The sequence below is a fragment of the Schistocerca cancellata genome, chromosome 7 (assembly GCF_023864275.1).
Source record: "Schistocerca cancellata isolate TAMUIC-IGC-003103 chromosome 7, iqSchCanc2.1, whole genome shotgun sequence".
Taxonomy (NCBI): domain Eukaryota; kingdom Metazoa; phylum Arthropoda; class Insecta; order Orthoptera; family Acrididae; genus Schistocerca; species Schistocerca cancellata.
In genome coordinates, this window is record NC_064632.1 from 343,918,348 (window position 1) to 343,945,205 (window position 26,858).

Consider the following 26,858-nt stretch of genomic DNA (forward strand, 5'->3'; position numbering starts at 1 on the left):
TAGAGGACAAATTTAAGGATTCAGAATTCACTAGGAGAAAGATAGGTACCACCGATAGAAAAATTGAGGAGGCATTTGGAGAAACGAGAAGCATCTGATGAATATGGAAGGAGTATGTATAGAGTGTATACAAGGGAGGTAAACTTTTAAGGCAATATTATAGAAATTAACGAGGAAGTAGATAAAGATGAGTTGGAAGATATGGTACTGTTAGAAGAATTCGACAGCGCACTGAAAGACGTAAGTCGAAACACAGCCCCAGGAGTATACAACATTCTGTCAGAACTGCTTTGTGACAGACAGCCATGACAAAATGCTTCCATATGGTGCACAAGATGTATGAGACAGATGAAATACATTCACACTTTCAGAAGAATGTAATAAACCCCGTTCAAAAGAAAGCACTTGGTGATGGAAATTATCAAACTATTAATTTAATAAGTCATGATCACAAAATACTAACACAGTCTCCTTCACAGAAGAAGCAGAAGGATGGAAAAAAATGGAAGAAACCAATCTTGGGGAAGATCAGTTCGGATTATGGAGAAATGTGGAGCACTGACCCTACGACTTACTAGGTTATGGAAAGGCAAACCTACATTTACAGCATTTGTTGACTTGGCGAAAATTTCTGACAATGTTAACTAGAACACACTCTTTGAAATTCTGAAGGTAGCAGGGGTAAAATACAGGGAGCAAAAGGCTATTTATAATTTATACAGAAACCAGACGGCCATTACAAGGGTCAAGGAGTATGAAAGGGAAGCAGTGGCTGAGAATGGTGTAAGACAGGGACCTAGCCTATCCCCAACATTATTCAATGTGCCCGTTGAGCAAGCATTAAAGGAAACCAAAGAAAAATTTGGAGTAGGAATTGAAATTCTGGGACAAGAAAAAAAATTTTTAAGTTTGTAGATGGCATTGTAATTTTGACAGATACAACAAGACCTTTGAAGAGCAGTTGAATGGAATGGACAGTGCCTTGTAATGACGATATAAGATGAACATAAAAAAGCAAAACATGTATATAGTGGAATGAAGTTGAATTAAATCAAGTGATGCTGAGGGAAAACATCAGTTTATTTCCTGTAACAAACATAATTAATTTTGAAGAGAAATTTTACGTGTCCATTCGATAGAGGGTCCCCAAATTATTTTAGTGTGATACTTTTTTATAGATAAATACTAATAGGAACATTAAACACAAAGAATAAGTAGTACTCATGCAGCAACACTGCCCTGGCCCGTGCTTCCTGCTACCGTCAAGCACGAAGCGCTGCTCAGTTGTTGCTGGACAGTTGCTAATTCTTCGTGTTCTACTAGTACTGTTAATATATATCAATAAAACATATCAGACTACACCAATTTGGGAGTTCTCTATCTAATGTACAGATAACATTCGAATTTAAAAATAATTTTGTTTGTACCTAGAATCAAACTGACCCTTTCTGTTGACAATGGGTGTTGCATGAGCAGTAATTGTTTGGGGCAACTCCAGCTACACACAGCAAAAATGAAATTGCAAATATCTGAGAAAACACCAGAGAAAAAGCGCCTGATGACTCTTACGAGACACACCGGGTACCACACTGTGCCAAATATGGAAAAAAATGAGCTTATAAGTTCCTGAAGAAGGTTCATGTCTCAAAATATTTTAAACTTGTGAAAAATTACTGACACTTGCAACATACTGAGGACATTGCGCAGGTGCTGTTTGTCGCCAAGAACAACATTGTAACCTGCAGGCTCAGCTAACATCTGCATTTATGTTCAAGCCTGCATTTCTCGCACTGTTTCCATATTTTCGTCTAACCCCTGTACATTCTTTGGTTGTTTCAGTTTCAACTACTGAAACAGATAATAATAATAACGATAACTTGCTAGTGACAAATTAACTGTTACTTATGCAAGTATGCTTCAGAACAGCCATACCTCTCCATATGAAAATACACATTGCTTTCTTATTACATACCTGTTTTGTTTAAAGAGAACCACCCTGGTGTTTCCACTGAAACATAGAGGAAGAAAGCACAGAATGGCTTACAAAGAAAATTCCTCTGGTTTTCTCCAGTTCTGTGAAGAATATACTTTTAGTTCCAAAATATCAGAATTTTATATTTATTTCCAGCTTTGGATTGGTTTTAAATTATACTGGCAATTCTCTGACTAATGCACCCAGTATGTGTAAGTGAGCTATACATTACAATGTCTGTAAAAAATATATATTCATAATATTTTCACCAAAGAATGGGTGATGTTAACTGAAACATAGGATGGTGAGTATAATATTAAAATTAATTCTTATTAAATCTAATATTTAACTCAGTGTCACACTGTACCAAACAGCAAACTTATTACAAAAGAAAGAAAAATAATTCTGTGACTCACTAGTAATCTATAAAAATGGCCTAGCATCACTCACCTGCAAAATGACTTCCTTTTGCTCCAGTGGATTTCAACACCTGTATAAATGTGCCACACTCCACAAAATTCAATTCCTCTTCTAAACCTGCACAGCTAAGTTATCTGCTCTCAGCTGCATACAACAAATTCTTAGCAAGAATTTATTGCTGTCTACAGTTCTGATGCTCATATTTTGTTATAAAAAAAACCTTTCGATTAAAACAGGCAACCAGGGAAGATTGATACAGGAAACCAGTGTTCTAAGCTTAAGGATAAAAATTGTGATTAACTGTAAAATAATTTTATTAACTTATTTCTCACAAAGAGCTTCCTACAAATTCAAGCTTACACTCCGCAAACTCTGGGCAACATGGGCAGAACATTCCTTTTCTTCTTAGAACAGAAGCAAAGGGCTACCTGAAGCAACTGCTCAAATTGTCCAACAGTTTCTCATGCATTCTGTGTGCTATCCTTACTTTCCTTCTTTTTTCCACTAAGGCGTACACATACAATCAGAAATTAGCTCAAATATGATCAACGGCTGTCCAAATTCTCTCTCCTTGCTTCCAGATAGGTTTCTCTACATGAAACCTATAACTGATACCCCAAGCAAGTTAGTCCAAAAATCGCTATTCATGATAACATTTTCAAAGTAATTTTAATCACTAAAACATCCATCATAAGGCATAAATGAGAGAAAAGTCAATAATGGAAAATAAGTACGCAGATGTGGCTCATTAAATGCAACTCTTGTTGCTTTCACAAATGAAGAGTTGATGAAAGAATCTCGTAAACTGTCAGACTTAAAGACTTCCTTCACAACCATTGCTAAAACAGTGAACTACCATGAGCACATAACAAAAGATGAATTTCAAGAAATAGGAAGAAAGATTAAAAAAATTATTTTCCTTCTAAAAACAGCAAAGATTTACACAAGGAATCTGCATCCATCAACACATTCAGGGACACTATACAACAGCAACATACAATCTTCACACACAGTCATCAAAAGTAAATTACACTATCTAGGAAACTTTTCCATATGATAGATTCTTCCAGTAACCAATGCGTTATATTCTCTTTTGCGCATGACTTGGAGAGAAGCTGAAATTTTAACACCCTTGAAAGAGCAAACACAAAATAAAAAAGCGTCATTTTCACATCATACCTATTTACAGATTGTTGGAACTATATATTATTTCTTTTGTATTATTTCAAATACTGTCTTGACATAACAATTTACAAACTGCAATGTACACAAACCATCCTCATTAAAGCTTTACACAAAGAAGTACCTAACATATCTGGAGTGTTAATCTCTAAGCACAGTGTGAACACATGGTACTCAAGTATATTTATGGGAATTAGGGTTTCTTTTTTCAGTTTCAGCTACCTAACTGTAACATTATAACTAAATAACTATGGAACAAAAGTAACACTAAAAAATGTTAAAAATGAAATGCCTGTATGTCACAGAAATGCAATTTTCTCCACTCTCAGAAATAAGGTAACTGAACAAAAGTAACAAACATATTCAAAAATCACCTCTGAAATCTACATTACAAGGGTGTATGAATTGTAGAGAACAGCACACATTCTTAATTACAAATGAAAACAGACAAAATAAAAATACAACCATTTATACAAAACAAGACCATTCACATATGAATGCAATCATGAACACGCACACATACCAAACCACTGTTACTGACTCAAATGTTTATATACCTTCACAGTTTCTAAGCCACTGAATTCACAAGTGTCCATAGATGAAACTGTTTACACACCAACACTGCTCCTCACAGAGGGCAATTTATACAGCATGAACAAGAAACACGAAACAATAATCTAGTCCTTCACACATTATTTCAAGTTCACAACATTTACAATCATCCATGGTTAAAGTCCAACTTAAGATTCTTTCTCAACAAATGTCATTTGCTGATCATCTCATTTGTTACTGAGATATTTCAGCATAAAAATCTGTCAAAGAAATAATCCGCTGGCTCTTAGTTTTACTGGGAAAATTTTATGAGAAATAAATAACGGAAAACAACACTGAGTGCTAGCTGTAAATGAGATGGGTTGAGAGTTCACGGTTTTCATTTCAGACTTATAACCTGGTAAAACCAATGGCCTTCAAAAAGATGGACAAGCTGATAAATGTAACTGTGAATACACACACATTACAAATACAGACTATAATTTTTGGAGGTTTCACTACATACAAAAATATTTGTATTGCCACAAAGGAGCTTCTTTTCATGCCACAATGAGATGTTGACCAAAAGCAAAAGCTTGTTCAAGCTAATGATATAATGGGCAAACTTATTACATAACCTCCATTTCAAGGCTGAGATACATGGAATGGCCAGCTTCTTACAAAACATCAGCAACTTGACAGATTACCTAGCTTTTCAAATATTTCACTGAACACTGAACTAATAGTTTCCTTTGTTTTCCCTTTCCATTGGTCCTATCAAATGCCAAAAAGCACAATCATTTTTCTTTTTAAATCTACTGATAGTTTATATTTCGCTCGTATTACACTTCAGCCTACTTAGATTGCAGACTTCTTCAGTCCTGCATCTCTTCTGGCATTTCATGAGGATTTAAAATGCCAGGAACTGACATCTGAATTCGCCTCTTTTCTTCCTGGGCCTGGAGCAAAGCTGCTTCTCGTTCTTCTAGGAACAAATCTGAATCGTCTTCACCTGTGTATTCCTGCAAGTAAATATGAAAAATTAGTAGTTAACAAACTGGTGCTTTATGGAGTTAGTTGAGTAATAAACAGCTATTAATGATATGTGCATACATTATTTGTACACTGCTAAGAAAAGAGAGTTGAGGCTGCATGAATGTCATAATGAGAAATAAGGTGGGGCAGGTTGCTACTCTTCCTTGTTACTCATTGTAGATGCAATGTAATACAAATACCAAATATGAGATCAAGTCACAGAAAAGAGTCGTGTCTGCAGAAATTTATCCAGGGTGTGGGGAAACACTGTAAAATTGCAATTTTTTTTTTATATAAATGAATTGTTCAGTTTCAAAGCATGTCATTTCGCAAGAACTAAATTTTACAGATGCCACAAAAAACTTATTATATCCTAGAGAACTTCTCTTCTGGAAGTGTATGAGAATGCTATAATGAATGAAAACTCTATTATAATCCAGCTTCTGGGCTGCAGGTTGGGGGAGGGGAAGAACCCCTTCTTGCAGACACCTATAGTCACATATCATGTTTTCACATTAAAGATATCCCAGTACCATGAACAGATATCAGTTCATAAGAAGAGACGTTTAGAAGAAGCTACAGCAATGAAGTAATACAACATAGGTTACTTAAACCAAAGTTAGCAGGTTGAGTAACTGCTATGCTAGGCAGTAGTAGTTACATTTGTAGGAATTACTCTGATAACAGTTGAACTGGTAAAGACTGTGGATGATAAAATAATGACAAATCAAGAAGGATAAAAACATAAATTTGTTTAAGATACCACTAAAAAATAACACTAACACACAGAAAACTGATAGTACTTTTGCAGAACTGGATAGAAATACTTCTGTGTACTGAGCAAAATGGAAACGAACATGACTTGGACTTATGTACTCAATAGCTACAGATAAAAGACAAAAGTAAGATCTCAAAAATCTTACATGGCAATGTTTGAAAATCAAAGAAAATCTTATACAATTATAACATGAATTTCTTAACACTTATCTCATTGCAAGCTGGTAAGGTGTAACTTTTTTCCCCGCAAACAATAAGCTTTATACATTCAATTTTCATCAAGCAAAGCACATAATATTGTGCATGTATTTATTATTGGAAATAATTAGCATAATACTTACCCTAATTTGTACAAGGAAGTCTCTCAGATGTTCTTTGAATGCTGGTATGTCTTGATCAAGGTTAAAAAGCCCCTGCACAGTTATCTTTATTTGATTATCCGTTAGGTGTGGGAATGCTGCGCGAAGAAGACTTGCAACAAACTCCTGAACAACAAGCACATTATCTGGTGAATTTCCAAGGGGCACAGTGATCCGCCCCATCTCCACTAGGGTAAACATATAGGCCAAAATAGTTGCATGCATATTCAGACCTGAAATTAGACCACAATAATACTGTATCAATAAATTACAATTGTGCTTGGTTTTGAAAAGCTCTCTTGACAACCTAATGATTAAGGTAACTTTCATTGTGATTTTTGTACTTAACTAAGTGCCAAGGTCGCCATTCTTAGAAATACTCCCCTTCGTAAAATTTTGTATAGCAGTGGGAAATCTGCTTGAAGTGATGCAGGTACTGAAAAAAGCATGCTCCCGTATTTAGAATACAGGGAAAAAACCATGCTACACCTACTTAACTTACATATAGCAGCAGTTTGAAACAAAAGCCTTCTGTGGTATGCAGAATGTTTGTATGTAATAGTTTATTGTGTAGCATAAAAGTATCAAAAGCACACCCTGCAGTATCTTCTGGTGAACCTTCCGGGATGTAAGGTCGTGGTCCATGAATCCAGCATGCCGACTCCAGCATGCCGACTCGAGTCGGCAAGACTCACCGGAGGAGGCACACCCTTCTGAAGATGTCCAGCGCAGCTCTGGACGAAACGTTAGGAGCTGAAGAGTTTCATGGACCACGACCTTACATCCCGAAAGGTTCACCAGAAGATATGTCATCTGGTCGTGAAAGCCTTCATACTACACCCTGCAGTGTTTTGTCTGTGCATTTCAGCCCCTCAATAAATATGCTGGGATTTAAAACACACAAGAATAAGTAACTTCTCTTATTCTAATAACAATAACAATCTCTTGATAAACTCAAAACACTCACCTGTCATTCCTTTAATAGTTACAAATGAACCAAAGAACTTGATTTCTAAAAATCTTTCAGAGCCATCAGAAAGTTAAACAAATCTCACCTCAACTGATGATTTTCAATATCTTTCTCACATGTTTCAATTTCTCATGGCACATACTCAACTACAGCAAAACTACTGTTGTTGTCTTTTAGCCACATGACATTGAAATCAAAGCACTCATACTTAAATAGTTGAATGAATGTAATGCCTAAACCATCCTTAATACCCCATATTTTGAAAGCAAACCATTATCAAACAGTAGAATAAGTCAATTATTAAATATCTGGAAGCATCTATCTGGAGCAATTTGGCAAGATAAATCCAACTAGGCAGAAAACAGCTGCAAACAGATTAACTGGAGAAAGCACGTATAAGACTAAGCAAACTATGAACAAGACTTCTTCCAAAACCCACAGCCAACAGATTCTTTAACTTTTAAGCTTTTCCCAGTGTATACATTAAATAGTTATTGAAATACAGTTACGTAAAATAGTGCAAATCAGTCTTGTTTCAATGGATAATCTTCTCAACAGCACTTGATAATGATGAGGAGGTTTACTCAATACACTGATTTGGATGACTCTACCTAGTCACATTCCTGTAAACCATCTGAACAGATTATTACCATTCATCAACTTGAGATGTATATCACAATAAATTAATCAAAATGAGCAATAATATGAACTAATAAAAATTGTAAAACAATGAAAGAGACAAAAGGAAGACAAATCAAATGTTGGTCAATCAATACCAGCCTGCTGAATGAGCTGAGTATTCTATCACCACATTCTCAGTAAAAGGTGAGAAGAGTTTGTACAACATAAAAATAGCCTCTTAGAACTGAAAATGTAAAACAGAGTACAATATGATTTGGATCCATGGTTTTGCAAATTTCCTCCCCAGGAAAGGACAGAAGTCTGACTGCAACAGAGACATGGTGACAGAATAAGGGGTTGGGGGAAGAGTTCATTCCATTGTGGACAGCCACCACACAGTACGAGGTATCTGACAAGCCTGTTTTTGAAGTATCATAGTCTAAATTGAAAATAAAAATTGCTATAATCAGTCACACTATACAATTTTTAAGAAGTGTGACTTGTTACGGTCTATACTTACATAAAAACAAGCTGTTTATCAAAACTCTCAAAAAGTTCTTGACCAATTTATATGAAATTTATACATATCGCTCAAACAAACACTCGGATGGCCATGGAACACATATTTTTTAAATATATCTAATATACAAATTTACATATGTAATACATGAAGGGTAAACTTATTTAGCACACATCTCAAAGTTCTTGACTGATTAATTCAAATTTTTCACGATTTTCTAATAAATGTTTGGATGGATATGAGCTACATATTTTTTAAATATATATGCAATATATAAAGGGGAAACATTGTTATAGAAATCCTGAGACAGAAGATAAAAATTCATTGTGCATTTCACTGTAGATGAAGATTCTGAGAGTTGACACAGCTGTGCTGCTGTTTGTAGCAAAATGGCAACTACATCACAAGAGAAATCCTTTGTGTTTTGGAATTTGCACAAAGTTAATAGAGTGTTCAAGTGCAGCGTGCATTCTGTCACTGATTCAGCAAGAAGTTGCATCTCCACAAACAGATTTATGACTTGTATACAGAATTCTTGGAAGCTGCTTGCACATGCAAAGGAAAGAGCACTGGTCAGCTACGCACACCTGATGAAAATTTTGAGTGTATCTGAGATGCGTTCAAATGGAGCTCCCACAAGTCCACAAGATGGGCAGGCCTGGAACTTCAACATCCTCAGATAAAAGCATGGTGTGTTCCAAAATAACGCCTGCATATGAAGCCTTACAAGTTGCAGTTACTGAATCCCAGCAACCATAACAGAAGGTACGAATTCCACATTTCAATTTTCCGGTATATGGTAGAGGACACTTTTTTCTGAATAACTTCACCTTTTTGGACAAATCGATATTTCATCTAATGTATAAAGTAAACTGCTATAATGTAAGGGTTTGGGGGCATCACAAAATCCTGGTGTCGTCGACAAACATCAAGGAGACTCACCGAAACTGAATGTGTTTTAAGCCTTTTTATTCACAAAGTTTATTGACCTTTCTTTTTTTTGTGGAGGAAACTGTGACAGGAATGTAATACCTGAACATGAGGAAACGACTAACTCTGCCACTACCACGAAGATTCCAGTATTCCATTTATGCATGAAAGCACCCTATCTTGGTTTCACTTTGAGGTGTGGCGTTCTCTTAACACCATCATCATCCCATAATAGTGGTTTGGGAGAAGTGTACAACAAGATATTGTTCATTGCTTTTGGGCTGCCAGGTCACCAGTGCTCACACATTATGATTTTTTTTCTGTGGGTGTACATGAAACACAGGATCTTAATCCCACTTACGGCAGCTAGTCTTCAAGAGCTGGAAAATCGAATTATTGAAGCTGATCATTCAATAAACAGGGATCTGTTGATTCAAAGTGTGGAATGAAATGGACTACCATTCTGATGTTCCTCAAGCAATGCATCATGCTCATGTTGAGTGTATGGTACAGTGCCTGTGCGAACATAAAACTCTGAACCTTCCACTATCCAGTATTGCATTGTGTTTCTTTCTTTCATAGTGTGTCTGTAATGAACGACGAATTGGTTCCTTGTTGGAACACCCTGTACAATAAGGATACACTGTTAGCAAAAATCTTGATCAGTGTTTGACCACTTTACTTCCAATTTTTTCATGAAGCTCTAAAAAATTCATACTGATATAGCCTATATTTTTAACAACAATTTGTAGGTTTTCTGTTAAAACTGACAGTGAGAAAGAAAATTCTGCACTGCATTGTGCTGTGCTGTGAAAATGTGTGGTTTCATTTACTTTTTCACAGTCAGTTTTCCCTAGGATAGCAGGGCATGATTAGCAAAACTGTTTTTCTCAAATATATTCTTCCTCTTCATATTACAGTTTCAAAGCACCAAAAGCGTGATATGTTTTCTTGCTCACAGTTGTTTTAACAGAAAAAAGGAAAGTAATTTTCACAGGTTATTCAGCTTATGATTAGAATACTACTATGGAATGTGAATTGTCCAAAATGTTGTACTTCTACCCATTCACAAATTAAAATTATGAAAAAATACTGTCACTGAAGCTACTATCGTCACAAATCCACCAGCTGGAAAAGTCTCTCTCATATTCTGTGTCCCAGTGATACCAACCATATTCCCATTCACTTTACATGACTTCAATCACCAATAAAGGTTTCGTTGCAATAACAATAAACAAGGTCCAAGGCCAGAGAGAGGGCGGGAGAGGAGATAGACAAAGAGGTGGAGGAGGAAACGGACAGAGAGAGGGGAGGAGGAAACGGACAGAGAGAGGGGAGGATAGACAGAATGGGGGAAGGAGGAGGGGATGGACAAAGATAGGGGCAGAACGAGATTAGGACTTCTGTCCAATTCCCATAAACTTTTAGCAATTGTGAAGCACTGCCGGGTTTGCTAATAGTCTACGTGGATACTCTGCAAATCACATTTAAGTGCCTGGCAGAGGGTTCATCAAACCACGTTCACAATTCTCTATTTATTCCAATCTCGTATAGTGTGCGGAAAGAACGTACACCTATATCTTCCCGTACGAGCTCTGATTTCCCTAATTTTATCGTAGTGATCGTTTCTCCCTATGTAGGTCAGTGTCAACAAAATATTTTCGCACTCGGAGGAGAAAGATGGTGATTGGAAGATCCTCTCGCAACAAAAAAACGCCTCTCTCTTAATGATGACCAGCCCACGTGTGACACTCTCTCCCATATTTTGCGATAATACAAAATGTGTTGCCCTTCTTTTTCGATGTACTCCATCAGTCCTATCTGGTAAGGATCCCACACCGTGCAGCAGTATTCTAAAAGAGGACGGACAAACCTAGTGTAGGCAGTCTCCTTAGTAGATCTGTTACATTTTCTAAACGTCCTGCCAATAAAACGCAGCCTTTGGTTAGCCTTCCCCACAACATTTTCTGTGTGTTCCTTCCAATTCAAGTTGTTCGTAATTGTAATACCTAGTTATTTAATTGAATTTACGGCTTTTAGTTTAATTCCTTTTAGCACTCATGTGGATGACCTCACACTTTTCATTATTTAGGGTCAACTGCCAGTTTTCACACTATTCAGATATCTTTTCTAATTCGTTTTACAATTTGTTTTGTTCTTCAGATGACTTTATTAGTCGATAAATGACAGTGTCATCTGCAAACAGCCTAAGACGGCTGCTCAGATTGTCTCCCAAATCGTTTATATAGATAAGGAACAGCAAAGGGCCTATAACACTACCTTTGGGAATGCCAGAAATAACTTCTGTTTTACTCAATGACTTTCCGTCAATTACTACAAACTGTGACCTCTCTGACAGGAAATCACAAATCCAGTCACACATCTGAGATGATATTCCATAAGCACGCAATTTCACTACAAGCTGCTTGTGTGGAACAGTATCAAAAGTCTTCCGGAAAGCCAGAAATATGGAATCGATCTGAAATCCCTTGTCAATAGCGCTCAACACTTCATGTGAATAAGGAGCTAGTTGTGTTTCACAGGAACAATGTTTTCTAACCCCATGTTGACTGTGTGACAGTAGTTTTCTTTGAGGTAATTCATAATGTTTGAACACAATATATGTTAAAAATTCCTGCTGCATATCTACATTAACGATATGGGCCTGCAATTTAGTGGATTACTCCTACTACCTTTCTTGAATATTGGTGTGACCTGTGCAACATCCCAGTCTTTGGTAATGGATCTTTCGTCGAGTGAATGGTTGTGAATGGTTGTATATGATTGTTAGGTATGGAGGTAATGCATCAGCATGCTCCAAAAGGAACCTAACTGGTATACAGTCTGGACCAGAAGACTTGCTTTTTTTAAGTGATTTAAGTTGCTTCACTACTCCGAGGATATTTACTTAGCCTTCTTTTGTGAAAACATTTCGGAAGGCTGTGTTTAGTAACTCTGTTTTGGAAGCACTGTCTTCAATAGTATCTCCATTGTTATTGCACAAAGGAGGCATTGATTGTTTCTTGCTGCTAACATACGTCACATACGACCAGAATCTCTTTGGATTTTCTGCCAGGTTTTGAGACAAAGTTTCGTTGTGGAAACTGTTATAAGCATCTCGCATTGAAGTCCGTGCTAAATTTCGAGCTTCTGTAAAAGATCGGCAATCTTGGGGATTTTGCGTCTGTTTAAATCTGGCATGTTTGTTTCATTATTTCAGCCCGTGACCTGTTTTGTGTACTAAGGAGGATCAGCTCTGTTGTCTGTTAATTTATTTGGTACAAATCTCAATTGCTGCCGATACTATTTCTTTGAATTCAAGCCACATCTGGTCTACACTTTCATTAAATTTTTATTTCTTGTTTTGAGTAGGCATATTTTTGCTTATTTTTGGAGAATTTGGGGATTACAATATTCAATCTCACTACGACAACCCTGTGTTCACTAATCCCTGTATCAGTTTTGATGCTTGTTATTAACTCAGGATTATTTGTTGCCGAGAGGTCGAGTGTGTTTTCACAACCGTTTACTATTCGCGTGGGCTCATGAACTACCTACTTGAAATAACTTTCAAAGAATGTGTTTAGCACAATTTTGGATGATATTTTATGCGTACCTCTGGGATTAAACATGTACTTTCGCCAACATATCGAAGGTAAATTAAAGACATCACCAACTATTACCATATGAGTCGGGTACGTGTTTGAAATCAAACTCGAGGTTTCTTTGAACGTTTCAACAACTGTATCATCGGAATTAAGGGGGTCAGTAAAAGGATCCAATTATTATTTTATTCTGGTTGCCAACATAGTATCTACTTCAATTTCGCGACAAGTTAAACTACTTCTAACAGCAACAAACACGCCACCGCCAACCGTGTTTAGCCAATCCTTTCGGAACACCTTTAGGTTCTTCGCAAAAATTTCAGCTAAGCTTATATCCGGCTTTTAGTGCCTATAACGATTTGAGCATCAGTGCTTTCTATTAGCACTTGGAACTCTGGTACTTTCCCTTTAGGACACATTATTAATAAAAAACATTACATACGGAACAGTAAATGACCATACACACTTCATGGACTCCATTTGTGTTACATCCACTAATTGGCTAATTTCTATCTGCTGTGGAGTGCCAGAAGATGATTACTCGCCTGTCTTTTATTTCTTATGCATTCTTCTTGATTCATGGTCTGTAAATTGCTAATGACTTATTTTTGTTGTTCCCAAAATATTTACTAGAGCAATATAGCTACCTAAAAACAACAAATTTAATCAGCTAAAAAGAAAATACAAACAACATATCACTGCTCCAAAACTTGTGTCGTCATGCAACGGAAGTTCCTTAACTGATAAACTTTCTACTCAATATTTCATTGCCCAATATCATGTGCATTCATCCTTCCAAATCACAGTTTTAAAAAATTCTGGTAGCTATTTTTCTTCGTAATCAATACAGCAAAATATGACAGACTTGTAAATATGCAGTTAGTAGTTTTTAAATGAATATCCTTATGTACAATTATCTATTGCTTTATTACATGTAATAGTGCGCCATTTTTAAATATTTTTTTTTAATAACCTGTTTTACTGTTGCCATCACCACTAAATCAGGGTAGGTATTGCTCTTTGGTTTTAATAACACAGGCCAATGATGGAAAAACTTTTTGCTGAAAATACCTTATTCTTATGTTTTTTAGGGTGGGAAATCCAAATATGATACTTAAAAAACTGTATCACCCTCCATTTCTTCACATTTTACAGTTAAATGTATTAAATTAAGTAACTTAAAGAATTTAACAGCTTTTATATAGTTAAAATTATTAAAAAACGAGGTGTAATGAATGTAGATGACATTGGTAGCACTGCCGAAAAACATTTGCTGGAAAAAAAAAGTGTCAATTCTATTTTTGTGTTAACAGATGGTGTTTTGTTTACTGTCAACCTAACCTAACTTTCCCATTTCCTGTTCATGTGCTCAGTACAATGTAATTGTGGTTATAAAAACTTCGTTGGCAGTTTTTTTTATGTTTGTGGTGAATTTGTGATTCAAAAAACATCAAAGAAACATTACAGACTTTGTGAAAAAGGTTTATCTATCATACTTTGGATCTAAACTTGGTCATCAACATAAATCTCGGGCGCCACATAAGGTATTTTATGTGCGTGTTGAAAATCTGAGAAAATGGTCCAAACAGGAGGAAAAAGCCTTTATATTTGTTGTTCCTATGATATGGAGGAAGCCAAGAAATCATTCTGATGATTGCTAGTTTTGCAGTGTTGATATTACTGGTCATAATTAAAAAAAAAAAAAAAAAAAAAAAACAAGAAGGTAATAAGCTACCCAACCTTCCACCCGCCATCCGGCCAGTAGGGCATGGTGTAGATTTGCTGGTTCCTGAACCACCAGATGATTTAAATTTTATTCCAACGGAAGTATTTCCTGACGTACAATGTGATTTAGATGGACCAGATGATTATGAATTCCATTGTATTAGAGAAAGTTTAGAGCCCAAATTGTTTACTCAAACCAAGCTTAACGATTTGTTTAGGAATCTAGGGGAAACGAAATAAAAAGCTGAATAGCTTGGCTCCAGATTAAAATTAAAGAACTTATTGAAAGTTGGAACCAGCATATACACGTATAGAAAAAGAGAGCAGCAATTTTACAAGTTTTTTCAACGAGAAGATGATTTAGTGTACTGCTCAGACATTCCAAGTCTGATGAATGAGTTTGGAATTGAATACAAAAAGGAAGACTGGAGGCTGTTTATACATTCATCCAAAACTAGTTTAAAGGCTGTTTTATTACACAATGGTAACATGTATGCATCTATAACTGTTGGACATTCTGTATATATGAAAGACAGCTATGAAAACCTAGAAATAGTGCTAAATAAAATAGGCTATTCTGCTCATGGTTGGATGATATGTGGCGATCTAAAAGTAATGTGCATGCTCCTTGGTCAGCAAGGTGGCTTTACCAAATTTCCACGTTTCTTGCATGAATAGGATAGTAGAGCTACGCATCAACACTGGTGCAGAAAGAATTGGCCTATGAAGGAGTCTTTAAAACCTGGTGATAAGAACATTCTATGCAAAAACCTTGTGGATCCAAAAAAAGTACTCCTACCACCTCTACATATAAAGTTAGGCCTAATGAAACAGTTTGTAATGGCTTTGCCTAAACATGGACCATGTTTTAAGTATCTCTGGCAAAAGTTTCCACACCTTTCAGAAGCACACCTTTCAGAAGCTAAACTAAAAGAAGGCGTCTTTGTCGGACCTGACATTAGAAAATTAATATCTGATGGTAACTTCGAATCCACAATGACTTTAAATGAGAAAGAAGCATGGGTATCATTCAAGCAAGACATTACAAGTTCTTAGTACATCAAAAAGACCCAGAATATTTTTCTATTATAGCTACAATGTTAAAGAAGTTTAGAAGTTTAGGATATTTAATGAGCCTGAAAGTTCACTTTTTGAACAGTCACTTTGATTACTTCCCGGGCAATATGGGAGATGTTAGTGAGGAGCAAGGAGAGCGTTTCCACCAGGACATTAAAGTGATGGAAAAACACTACCAAGGCCACTGGAGCACCAACATGATGGGCAACTACTGTTGGTTACTTCACTGAGAAGTTCAGCAAGCGACTCATTGTAGAGAAAGCTACACAAGAAACTTCAAAGAAAAAGGAGAAAGAAAATACAAACCAATTCCAGCTGGCAAGTGAAGCCTCTATTAACACATATCATTGTTTTAAGTAGCTCACTGTAAATACAAACCATGCTTGTGTGTTTAACAAAGTGTTTCGTTAATTTTCCTGATTACTGTATAGCAGAGGATTTTTATTCTATATAATAAAAACAACACTACTCAAAAACTATAGGTGATACAAAAAAACTAAGGCTAGACTTGGATTCAGCTCATAAAAAATCAGCTATCAAAGTAAAAAAAAGTTTTTCAAAAATTTTTTCGTTGGCCTGTGCCATGTTTCCCTGCATGCAATATGTTTTGTCTGATTACCTGCAGCATGTGATGTGTCAGTTACTACTGAAAAAATGTGCTGTAGAATATCAGTGAAATATGTCTGGTAGAAGCTCTGTGCTGCTTGGTCATGCTGCTCCACATTTTGAAGTAACTGATATAAGATCTGTAACAAAACTCACATTTGTCATAAGATTTATATTTACTTCTTTTTTAAATTTGTAAATACGTAATTAACATCACCAGAAACTGTCAAATACTGACTGATAACTGACCTGCAGTCCTGTGTCAGCAACATTCCTCATGGTATGCTTGAATGCCCAAATTATTGAATCTAACACCAATTTAAACTGAGCAGGTGGTATACTCAGGAAAGCTGGAAAGCAGTGATTATTTACAGCCTGCAACCATTGGAAAAATCAGTCAGTTGAATAGTAACAGGGATACACAAAAGGAAGAGTTAAATGAGTTGTAATTTTTCAGTATCTTACTTGCAACAGCAGGAAAAAATTTGTCCTATGTTCTGGATACTCTTCAAAGTCTTTGTTGATCATTTCCAGCGTACATTCAAATACAGCGTCAAATATTTTTGGAACTTCACTTGTAATATGGCCTTCCAATTTATTGACAATGGTGGCCATTGCACTCAGTACCTCAGGTTCTCTTGCAGATGGTACAGCTGTTCGTTGGTAATCCAACAACACAGCATCAAGCAAATGAGGAATGAAGTTTTCAAGAACCTGGATGATGAATCAACATATTGGTGATAAATTGTTACTAGCATTTGACTGTATTAGACTAATTAAAGTTATTTTTGACTGAATCTGGTCACTTATCTCCACTCACCATAGTATGGTCATTTGACCTGCTGATCCAGTCTGAAATTAGTTTCAGTGTTTCCTTTTTCACTACCCTCATGCTCTTTATCAGAGGTTGCTTTGTTACACTTTCCCCATGCACTGCTATAGCTGCACTTATGTTCTCACTCATCACTTTGTAAACATTAAGCATGTCCAAGTAAATACGGCCCAGCTGTGGAATTAAAAAGTAATATTCAATTATTTGTCTGTTCTGTGGCTCTTATGTGCCAGTAGTCACTAATGTAGAAAGTGCCAACAGATGTATATTTTCTTATGGAAAATACAGCTATATAATTGGCATTTACTTTAAGCTGGGCTACAATAAACTGTAATAAGTGTAATTCAAACACACAGTATCTACTCACTCACCTTTGGAGTGAAACATATTGTCAATTGGAGTGAAACATATTGTCAAACACAGCTAATTTAACCCTGTTTTCAAAATCATTTCAACAGCCAGAGAGAGAAAGATTTTAATGGCTGGTAATTTGCATCTCCCCTTCCCTTTTTAAAGTAAAAGTAATATTAAGCTGTTGATGGTTAAATCCATTTCTTCCTCCAGTGTTATATTCATGAATCTAACTAATATTTTCAAACTCTGGAAAATCCAGGATGGACTGTAACTATATTATGAGAAGGAAAGTTGTTACCATATAGTGGCGATGCTGAGTCGCAGAGAGGTACAACAAAAAGAATTTCACAATTACAGCTTTCAGCCGTTAAGGGCTTTGACAACATGTGTGTGTGTGTATTGTTGATGAAGGCCTTAACGTCCGAAAAGCTTGAATTTGTTGTGCCTATCTGCGACTCAGTATCTCTGCTATATGGTGAGTAGCAAGTTTCCTTCTCATAATATTATAAATATTTTCAAACTGTGACTCATTCTTACAACAAACTTCGCAAGTTTACTGACAAGCTGATCCCAGTAAGCCTTGGGAGAGATGGGGCAGGGGGACGAGGTTATTAATGTACTATTTACTTCATGGGTTGTGTATTTCAAACATGAAGCTACTAGACAATGAAAGATAATGACGAAAGAACATTCTACACTGACATTGAGAAATGACATTACTTGTTACCATACATGGTTTGGTTACTAAACTCTACATCAATGTTGAAACCTCAATAAAAATGCATTTTAAGAGAACTTTTAATTTTAAATCACTTATTATTCAGCACATACAAAACATAATAACCAGATATGGATTGCTGATCACTGTGCATACCTTACATAACAAATATTTACAAGTGTGGCAAAAATATTTAATTACTATTAGAGTAACTGAACAATGTGTGTGAAAATTTCATACTCTTTTTTATCAGCAGCTCAAGAACTTAAAAGGACAAAGACACCAAGGAAATTAAATGGAAGAGATGAATTCCAAAACCACTAATGACCAGGAACTGGGACAAGTGTACTGTCCAAACACAGCAGATAAATAAAATGCATTCTGAACAATTGATTGATGGTTGCTTCAACACAGAAGACATCATGTTAACAGCTTTTCTAAATATGGAGCCACATATCTGGTAACTTACACAAGCAATTACTATTAAATATCAACTTGGTCATAGCAACTCAGAGGCTGCAAATGGTGAAGCATCTGTAACATATGTAACACATATTCAACTGTATACAACACATTAATTGACACATCCAAGCATAATGTGCCCTTCCAAATGGTGAAATCTATTACTATCAAGAATGAGAGATTTCAACACTGTGCAATTTCTGATGAAGTGTGAAGGCAGAATGGATTATCCTTACAGAGAGTCAGCTGCTTGCATCAATACAGGTGGCACTGTTTTCAGATTACCACTGTGAATTCTATGTAGTACCTCAGTTCACTTAGTGAAACTAATCATTTTATTTCAGCATAAAACCTTTCCCAGAATTAGAAGGTTTTTAAAATTATTATTATTGTTATTATTATCATTATTATTATTAATATTATTTGTGTGCCTAGCTCCAAAGATCAGTGAGATGGTAATGCCTCCTATTTTTACTTTTTTTACTTTTCAAGAAAAGTACATGGCACATCATTGTAGAAGAGCTACAATATTCACAGCCAATTTGTCACTTCTCAAAATAGCCAACATATTTGTCCACAGTTCTTTTCCACCTTGAAACACACACGTTTACCTATGCAGTATAAATCATCATCCTGTTTCTTCAGCCACTGGTACACAGAGTTTTTCCAATATCTCTTTATCTTCAAAGTGGTTGCCCCCAACAAGCTCCTTTGAGTGGGCCAAACAGATGGAAATCTGATGGTGCAAGGGACTGGATGCAGTTGTTTCGTTTGGCCCTTTATTCTGATTGGTCAACATCTTCAGTACCCAGTATCCACAAATCTTTGCATAGCCCAGTTATACAACAATGTCTATTACTCCGCATTTCCAAAAGATAACTGGTAACAAAATTCATGTGTTGTGAGCCAGTAGTCAGACCGAATCATCGGTCAACAGAAGGATGATGTGTGTAGTCACTTCACTTCAGTTGCTGGTTGGCCACTCTGTGTCGCATCAGCCAACTGCCACTTCACTTTCTCTACAGTCACAAACCTACTATATAACGGTATTGATGCCCACAGCTGCCTTCTGCAGCCATTCACTAAGGCAACAGGACATTTCAACTTCTGCAGTAAGCATTCAATTACAGAAGTTGATCCTTTACGTATGTCAAAAAACTTATACAGTGCTGCCGTAAGCTGTAGGTGGTTTGTGGAACTGCACCAAACTCATGATTACTATATTACCAACTTAATGATGGGGAGGGGGGATTAATTTCTGGCTCATCCTCATAAATCAACATATAGGTGTGTGATAACTTGCAAATAGAGCAAATCATCTCAGCTTCTACAAATGCTGAACTGCCTGTCCTACTGCTGAAGGACTGAAATCTTTCCATAGCAATACCTCCATCACTGAAAAGCATTTGAGACGGTCTACACTGCTAGCATGTCAACAAATGTGTATCAAAATGAATGGTGTGCCACTGCATCATGGCCCTGCTGTGACACATCATTCAAGCAAGGAATGGTAAGATTTGTAGGCTGACTGTGACAACCACATTCAGTGGCATTAGGGCCACCTGATCTTTACCCCATGAACTACTTTCTGCCAGCCAGTTGAAGTCATTAGTCTACAACAATAACTTATGTAGCCTTATGGATAATGCATTTTTGCACAGGTGGAAAGGCTGGGGGGGGGGGGGGGGGAAGAGAGTGGCAAGAGAGGAAAAGGACAGAAGCAGGGAAGGGGAAAACACTGGTGGGTGCATTGGCAAAGAGCAACGCACAATGATGGTGAGGGAATGAGAATTGGTTGGGGGTAAGAGGGGACAGGAACTGTTGGGTGGAGGATGTGGGGACAATAGGTTGCTGTAGATTGAGGCAGAGAGAATTTCAGAAGCAAAGAATGAATTGTAAGGACAAATCCCATCTGTGCAGTTCAGAAAAGCTGGTGGTGAAGAAGCCTGATGGTTTGAGTTGTGAAGCAACCATTAAAATAAAGAAGTGTTCAGCTGCAAGTTGTGTCACAGGGTAGTCCACTTCGCTCTCCCTACACAATTCCGTGGTGGCCATTCATCCTAATGGACAGCTAGTAAGTAGTCATACCAATATAAAAAGCTGTGCAATGATTGCAGCAGAGCTGGTATATGACATGGTTGCTTTCACAAGTGGCCCAGCTTTTGACAGGGTAGGATAAGCCTGTGACAGGAACAGAATAGCAAATGCTGAGTGGGTGCATCTGGGACATCCACAGGGATACAATCCCCGTGGAAAGGGGTTGGGACTGGGAGCGGCTTGGTGATGGACTAGGATGTTGTGGAAGTTGAGTGGGCAACAAAATACCACTTTAGGAGGGGTGGTAAGAACCTTGGGTAGGAGTTCCCTTATTTCAGGGCACGATAAAGGACAGCCCTGGCAAACAATATGGTTCAGTTGTTCTAGTTTGGAATGGTATTGAGTGGCGAAGGGGACACTCCTTTGTAGCTGCTCCCTGGGGTTGGTGGGAGGATTGGGGATGTGGCATGGTCTGGACTAGGTCTGGAGGATAGTGCCTTTCTGTGAAGGCCTCGGTGAGACCTACAACAGACTGGGCAATGGAGCTCCAGTCACTGCAGATACACCGTCCCCATGTGGCCAGTCTGTCGAGGAGGAATTTTTTGGCATGGAAGGGATGCTAGATGTCACAATGCAGGTACTGTTGGTGGTTTGTGTGCTTAATGTGGAAAGCAGTGTGGATGGAGCCATTAGCGAGGAAGAGGTCACCGTCAAGGAAGGAGGAATGCTGGGTTGAGGAGGACCACGTGAAACAGATGGGAGAGAAGGTGTTGACGTTGTGAAGGAATGAGAGCAGGGTATCTTGACCATGCGTCCAGTTCGATGAACTCAAAACCAGAACAGGTGTCTGGCATTTTGGGAGGTTAGGTAAGTTTTCTCTAGATGGCCCACAAATAGGTCGGCACACGAAGTTGCCCTGTGGGTGCTCATGGCTGTGCCATGGATTTGTTTCTATACCTCCCCTTCAAAGGAGACGTAGTTGTGTGTTAGGGCAAAGTTAGTAAGCTGTATGAGAAATGAGGTAGTGGGTTTGGAGTCTGAAGGACATTGGGAAAGGTGTAGTTCACAGCAGAAAGACAATGGACATGAGGGATGTTGGTGTATAGCAATTGGCTCAACAGTGACGAGTACAGATCCAGGAGATAAAGGGGTAGGGATGGTGAAGGAAGTAGTTGGTATCTTTGATGTGGGAGGCTAGAACTTGAATAACTGATTGGAAGTGTTGGTCAATGAGAGCTGAAATCCTTTTCAATGGAAATGGGTGGGGGCACAATAACAAATTACAATAGGGTGTCCAAGATTTTGGGGTTTGTGTATTTTGGGGAGCATGTAGAAAATGGGTGTGCAGGGTTTCATAGGGGTGAGGATGCAAATGGATTCAAGGGAGAGAGGTCCTGGGAAGCACCTAAGGCTTCTTGCAGAGTTTGGAAGTTATGTTGGACTTCTAGGATAACATCACACTGTCAAGAGTTTATTATTGGAGGAGTCAGACAATTGGCAGAGGCCTTCCACCATGTGGTCACTGCAAATCAGATTCCAGACACCACCCCCGGAAGTAACCCAGCTGCTGACATCCTACTGCCATCTTGGCAAACTGTCCTCTTCTCTACCCCACTCCAGATTGCTGCTTTTGTCCAATGCAACAGTCGCATTGCAGCCAGAGACAGTGGTTATGGGTGCATGGGGTGTGCCTGTTGTGTAAATGTGTGTGTATTTTCATTTCTGAGAAAACGCTTTGGCCAAAAGCTCAGCGTGTAATACTTTTTCATTGTGCCTGTCTGCAACCAAATGTGTCATCTCTACAGGGAGCAGCAATCTATACTTTTCAAAATATTGTTGAAAACAGTAAGGCTAAAATAACCCTGAAATCAGTTTTCTAATTTACTACTGAAAAAAAAAGCACACTATTTGAACACCATTACCACTTTCATGTACCCTCTCACTCCACAGTTTATTATACCTTTTATCATAAATGAAAAAGGTGGCTCAACCAAGAAAAGAAGAGTTATTAATTACATCTTAGTGAAGATTAAGAGAGCCAACTGGGTGGATTCCAACAACCAATCCAGAATTTCACACTGCGGTGTTTTTAATATACGTAGCCCTACAACTTCGATCAACTGGCTTACGGGGAACAAATACGTATGGGCAGCCCAGCAACCTGTACAGTAATGTGGTAACTCTCACTCCCTAGACTAAATGTACTATGGGTGTCAAAGGGACTGACACTGCTGAATCATGATACTGAGATTATGACTGGAGACTTTAAGCCCCTGCCTGAATGTGACCTGTAAGCAAACTGGTCATTCTGACCTTGGCCTTTGAAATTTAGAAGCATTTAGGCCTAAAACTTTTCTAAGGTTCAGCACTGCTGAAGTATTGTGCAAAATTCTGCAGGCCCTGGCAGCTAAGTACACTATGGGTAGGATTTCTGGAGGCCCTGCTGCCTCGGCCGAGATCCTACCTCGGTGTTCCAGACCAAGTGAAAGAATTTCAGGATCAAAAAAAGCAGTACCATATCAATGAGTATCTCGAGAAAGTCTATTAACAAACTTCCAAGAACAGACTTTAAATTCTGACTCTAGGAATATACTACAAACCCCGATGTATTGCTCACTTAGGGATCACGAGGATAAGATCAGAACAATTACTGTACGCACAGAGGCATTGAAACAATCATTCTCCCGTGCTCCAAACATGAATGGAAAGGAAGATACCTGAATGAGTGGTGCAATGGGATGTACCCTCTGCCATGCATCTCATGGTGGTTTTCAGAGTATAGATGCAGATGCAAATATAAATGCAGATGTAGATAGGGCAATGGCTTCAGACAGTTGGCCACCCATAACTAAATCTGCACCTGCATCTTGTTACACAAAATTTGGCTAACTATTTCTAATACTTTATCGCACAACAGGGGTGAGAGTGCCACTGATATGATACACAAGTTGGGGTGGCTGTCACTGAAACAAAGGTGGTTTTCTTTGCGGGACAATCTATTTCCAAAATTTCATTCACCAACTTTCTCTTCCGGATGCGAAAATATTTTGTTGACACCCACCTACATAGGGAGAAATGATCATCATATTAAAATACGAGAAATCAGAGCTCGAACAGAAAGATTTGGGTGTTCCTTTTTCCCATGCACTATTTGAGAGTTGAATGGTAGAGAAGTAGTATGAAAATAGTTTGATGAACCCTCAGCCAGGCACGTAAGTGTCAACTGCAGAGTAACGCTGTAGATGTAGATCTGTAAAACAAAGATAGTTTAGAGGAGCTGGAAGAGAACTAAAGAAGATCAAATAGGGTGTAACACAGCACTGTTCACACTTTTCTTTTGGTATTGATTCCCCGAATCTAAAAAAATAAATTTTCCTTGACTTACAACTCTTAATACAATAGAGAGAAAAACAGACAACAGATACAACCATTAATTTCCTCCGCGATAACAAATGCAGTGGACAGCTTTAATCTAAACTTGAGTGAGGTTTTAGTGTTGGCCATGGAACATGCTAAAGAACCCTACTTTTAAGGGATTCCTGGAGAGTATCAGTGGCTGCAGTATAACAGGTTAGTCGACACTGAAACATACATTTGAGACTACATTTGGCTTTCAGCTGACAAGACCACTGACAGCTGTAGCAGATATATAGCAAATGCTGAAGTGGAGAACTCAGATTCCCAAGCACCAGGAAAACTTCACCTACTCCTGTGGAAAGAAATGGAAAGACAAATCAAAGTACTGCAGCCCGGAATCAGGACTGTCCTATGTATCCTATGACCAGGAGAAGATAGGGAAGTCAAATTTTTGCTGTTGGTGACAGTCATTGCTGCCTCTATGTTAAAAGCAAGAGTAACAACGACAAAATTCTACCCCAGTACAGTGACGAAATTATCCACCACAATTATTCAGGGAAAGAAGATTGAAGGTGGATTGTATTGGGAGCTATAGGCAATTGAGTTGATGAAACATGCACAACTGACCTCTTGTGCTGCACAAAGATCTTTCTCAGCCTACAAAAATTTACTGAGAAAAAAAGGGGAGTTTCACTTCACAAAACATAGGAATGTGGTTGAATGCGTATTGCAATAGCAAAAAATAATATAAATGTTTTTGTTGTTGTAGCTTTAGGCAATGAATTGTGGTCATACATAGGTATTACCCATTCCGTTTACAATTGCTGTTTTAGCTGGGCCTGCTGCGACCTGTTGTCGTATGCTACTATTGGTAGTTTCGGATGATGCACGAACAGTATAACTGCGCTCAATGAAAATGTAACATGGTTTGCGAACTGTACTTGGTATATGTCCAGCAGATAAAACAAACACACACATTCTTGTATAGAAAAACAATTGAAATTAACAACAATAACATGAAACTGTTGTTTTATGGACTACAATGCAGCTGTGCATGTGTTTAGGAGACAATGGTACACTCGGTTTTAATATATTCTTCTACATGTAAAAAAATTTGTATTATAATATATAACTGAAGCCAACGCGTGCTATATTTGCTATTAACACATTCATCTGCAGAGAATCATGCAAAATTAAAGTGAAACCGTTGCTTTTGGATCTAATAACTGGAGTCGGTCGTGCAGCAAATAAAAATAAGTTTGCTGTTAATATATTATTCTGCAGGAAAGCATAAGGAATGAAAAGGAAACAGAAATTTTGGTGTACGATCTAATAATGCTAACGAAGATCGGTCCCCACTGGAGGGGGGGCGGGGTGTTGATCTTTTGAAACTATATATACAGTGGTGTAGGGTAGGAACCCAGGTATCACATCCTGGAATGATTCATTCTAGTGGGCCGTTGTTTGCAAGTAATGGATGGGGGCAGGGGAGGGGAAATCGGAATTTCGCGTGAAGGCCTATTCCATTAAAATAGGGAGTACATACTGTCAGCTGAAGTAGTGCAGTGGACAACACTTCTATTTACTGTGCAAGAGGTTGTAGGTTGTCTTTTCAGGTGCTGTAACATTTTTTTAATTTGATCACTGTATTATTAAATCTCGTAGCGAAAAATATATTTTTGACTGCATTGCACAACTAACAGAAACACACTATTCTACTTTTGTTTTTTGATCAATATATCAGGATTTTCAAACATTTAAACATTAATCTGGATTTTTAAAAAAATTATTAAAATCACATACACAAGGATTCCAAATGAAAAAAGGAAGAACAAAAAATATGGCCTAGTGAAAAAATTTAATACAATGTTTTCAACAACCTTTAATCCATATATAAAGGCTGAACACCTAGCTCTACTGCACATATCTACAGACTCGGTAGAGCTGTTGCTGATGTTCGAAGCAGTTCTCTCTGTTGAGTCTGAGTCAGCTCATCCAATATACCCTCAGAACCATGCGACAAAATTTCACTGTCACTGGTTGAAGATGAATAATTACGCTCTCAATAGCTTTGCCCATCAGCACGTCTGCGCCAGTATACGCCCATAATAGTTTTCACTTTATCACACACCTCCTTACAGTCATCTTTCGCAATGCTCTGTATTGCCACTGTAGTCATTTGTTGAAGTAGGGAAAGGGTAAGGCTGCTGACATTATTCGCTGAAACTTCTTGTTTCATTAAATTCCAGATAAGTTTGATGGGTTTCAGATCACAGCTGTAGGGTGGAAGGCTTAACACTAATACCTTTCCCACGTTCTTTTAGTACTCTGTCTACTGTATATTCTGGTTAAGGTTTGTAAAGTTTCACACTTCCAAAAGCTCGCTGCATGTTAAATCCGCACCCGACAGAATTTTATGCTTTGTCAGCTATGATCGCATATCTCCTTTATGAGAAGATGTGTTAGGTACTTTAATACCACAATACTTACACCTAGAATATTTGGTATGAAGTGCTCTTGCAACCATTTTGTATAATTTTCACTGTTCATTTCATTGTGATAATCTTGCGATGTTGATCTTGAATCAAAGATGAGCTCTGCACCCTTACCGAACCCCATTTCTCCTGCCACATGAACTACTATTGCTCTTTGTCCAGAACATTCATTTTACCACACATTTTGTACGTCATTTTGCTGCCAACATTTACTGATAGTATTGTGTGTATGCACCAATGTTTCACCAGTATACATGACAGGTTTCTTTGCAC

The 26,858-nt window shown here is 37.7% G+C and overlaps 1 protein-coding gene across 2 annotated transcripts in view; it reads right to left on the reverse strand.

Annotated features, from left to right (window-relative positions):
- Positions 1-2,688: 2,688 nt before the first annotated feature.
- The window catches only part of LOC126091842 (exportin-1), a 147,549-nt gene continuing 123,379 nt past the window's right edge, over positions 2,689-26,858 (reverse strand). For both annotated transcript variants that reach the window (XM_049907097.1, XM_049907098.1), the window contains exons 15-20: positions 17,151-17,336; positions 16,796-17,044; positions 16,580-16,705; positions 16,344-16,470; positions 6,259-6,509; positions 2,689-5,127 (exon numbers count right to left, since the gene is read on the reverse strand). In XM_049907097.1, coding sequence (XP_049763054.1) covers positions 4,981-5,127; positions 6,259-6,509; positions 16,344-16,470; positions 16,580-16,705; positions 16,796-17,044; positions 17,151-17,336 — 1,086 coding nt within the window. In that variant the 3' untranslated portion in view covers positions 2,689-4,980. The remainder of the gene's footprint in view (positions 5,128-6,258; positions 6,510-16,343; positions 16,471-16,579; positions 16,706-16,795; positions 17,045-17,150; positions 17,337-26,858) is intronic.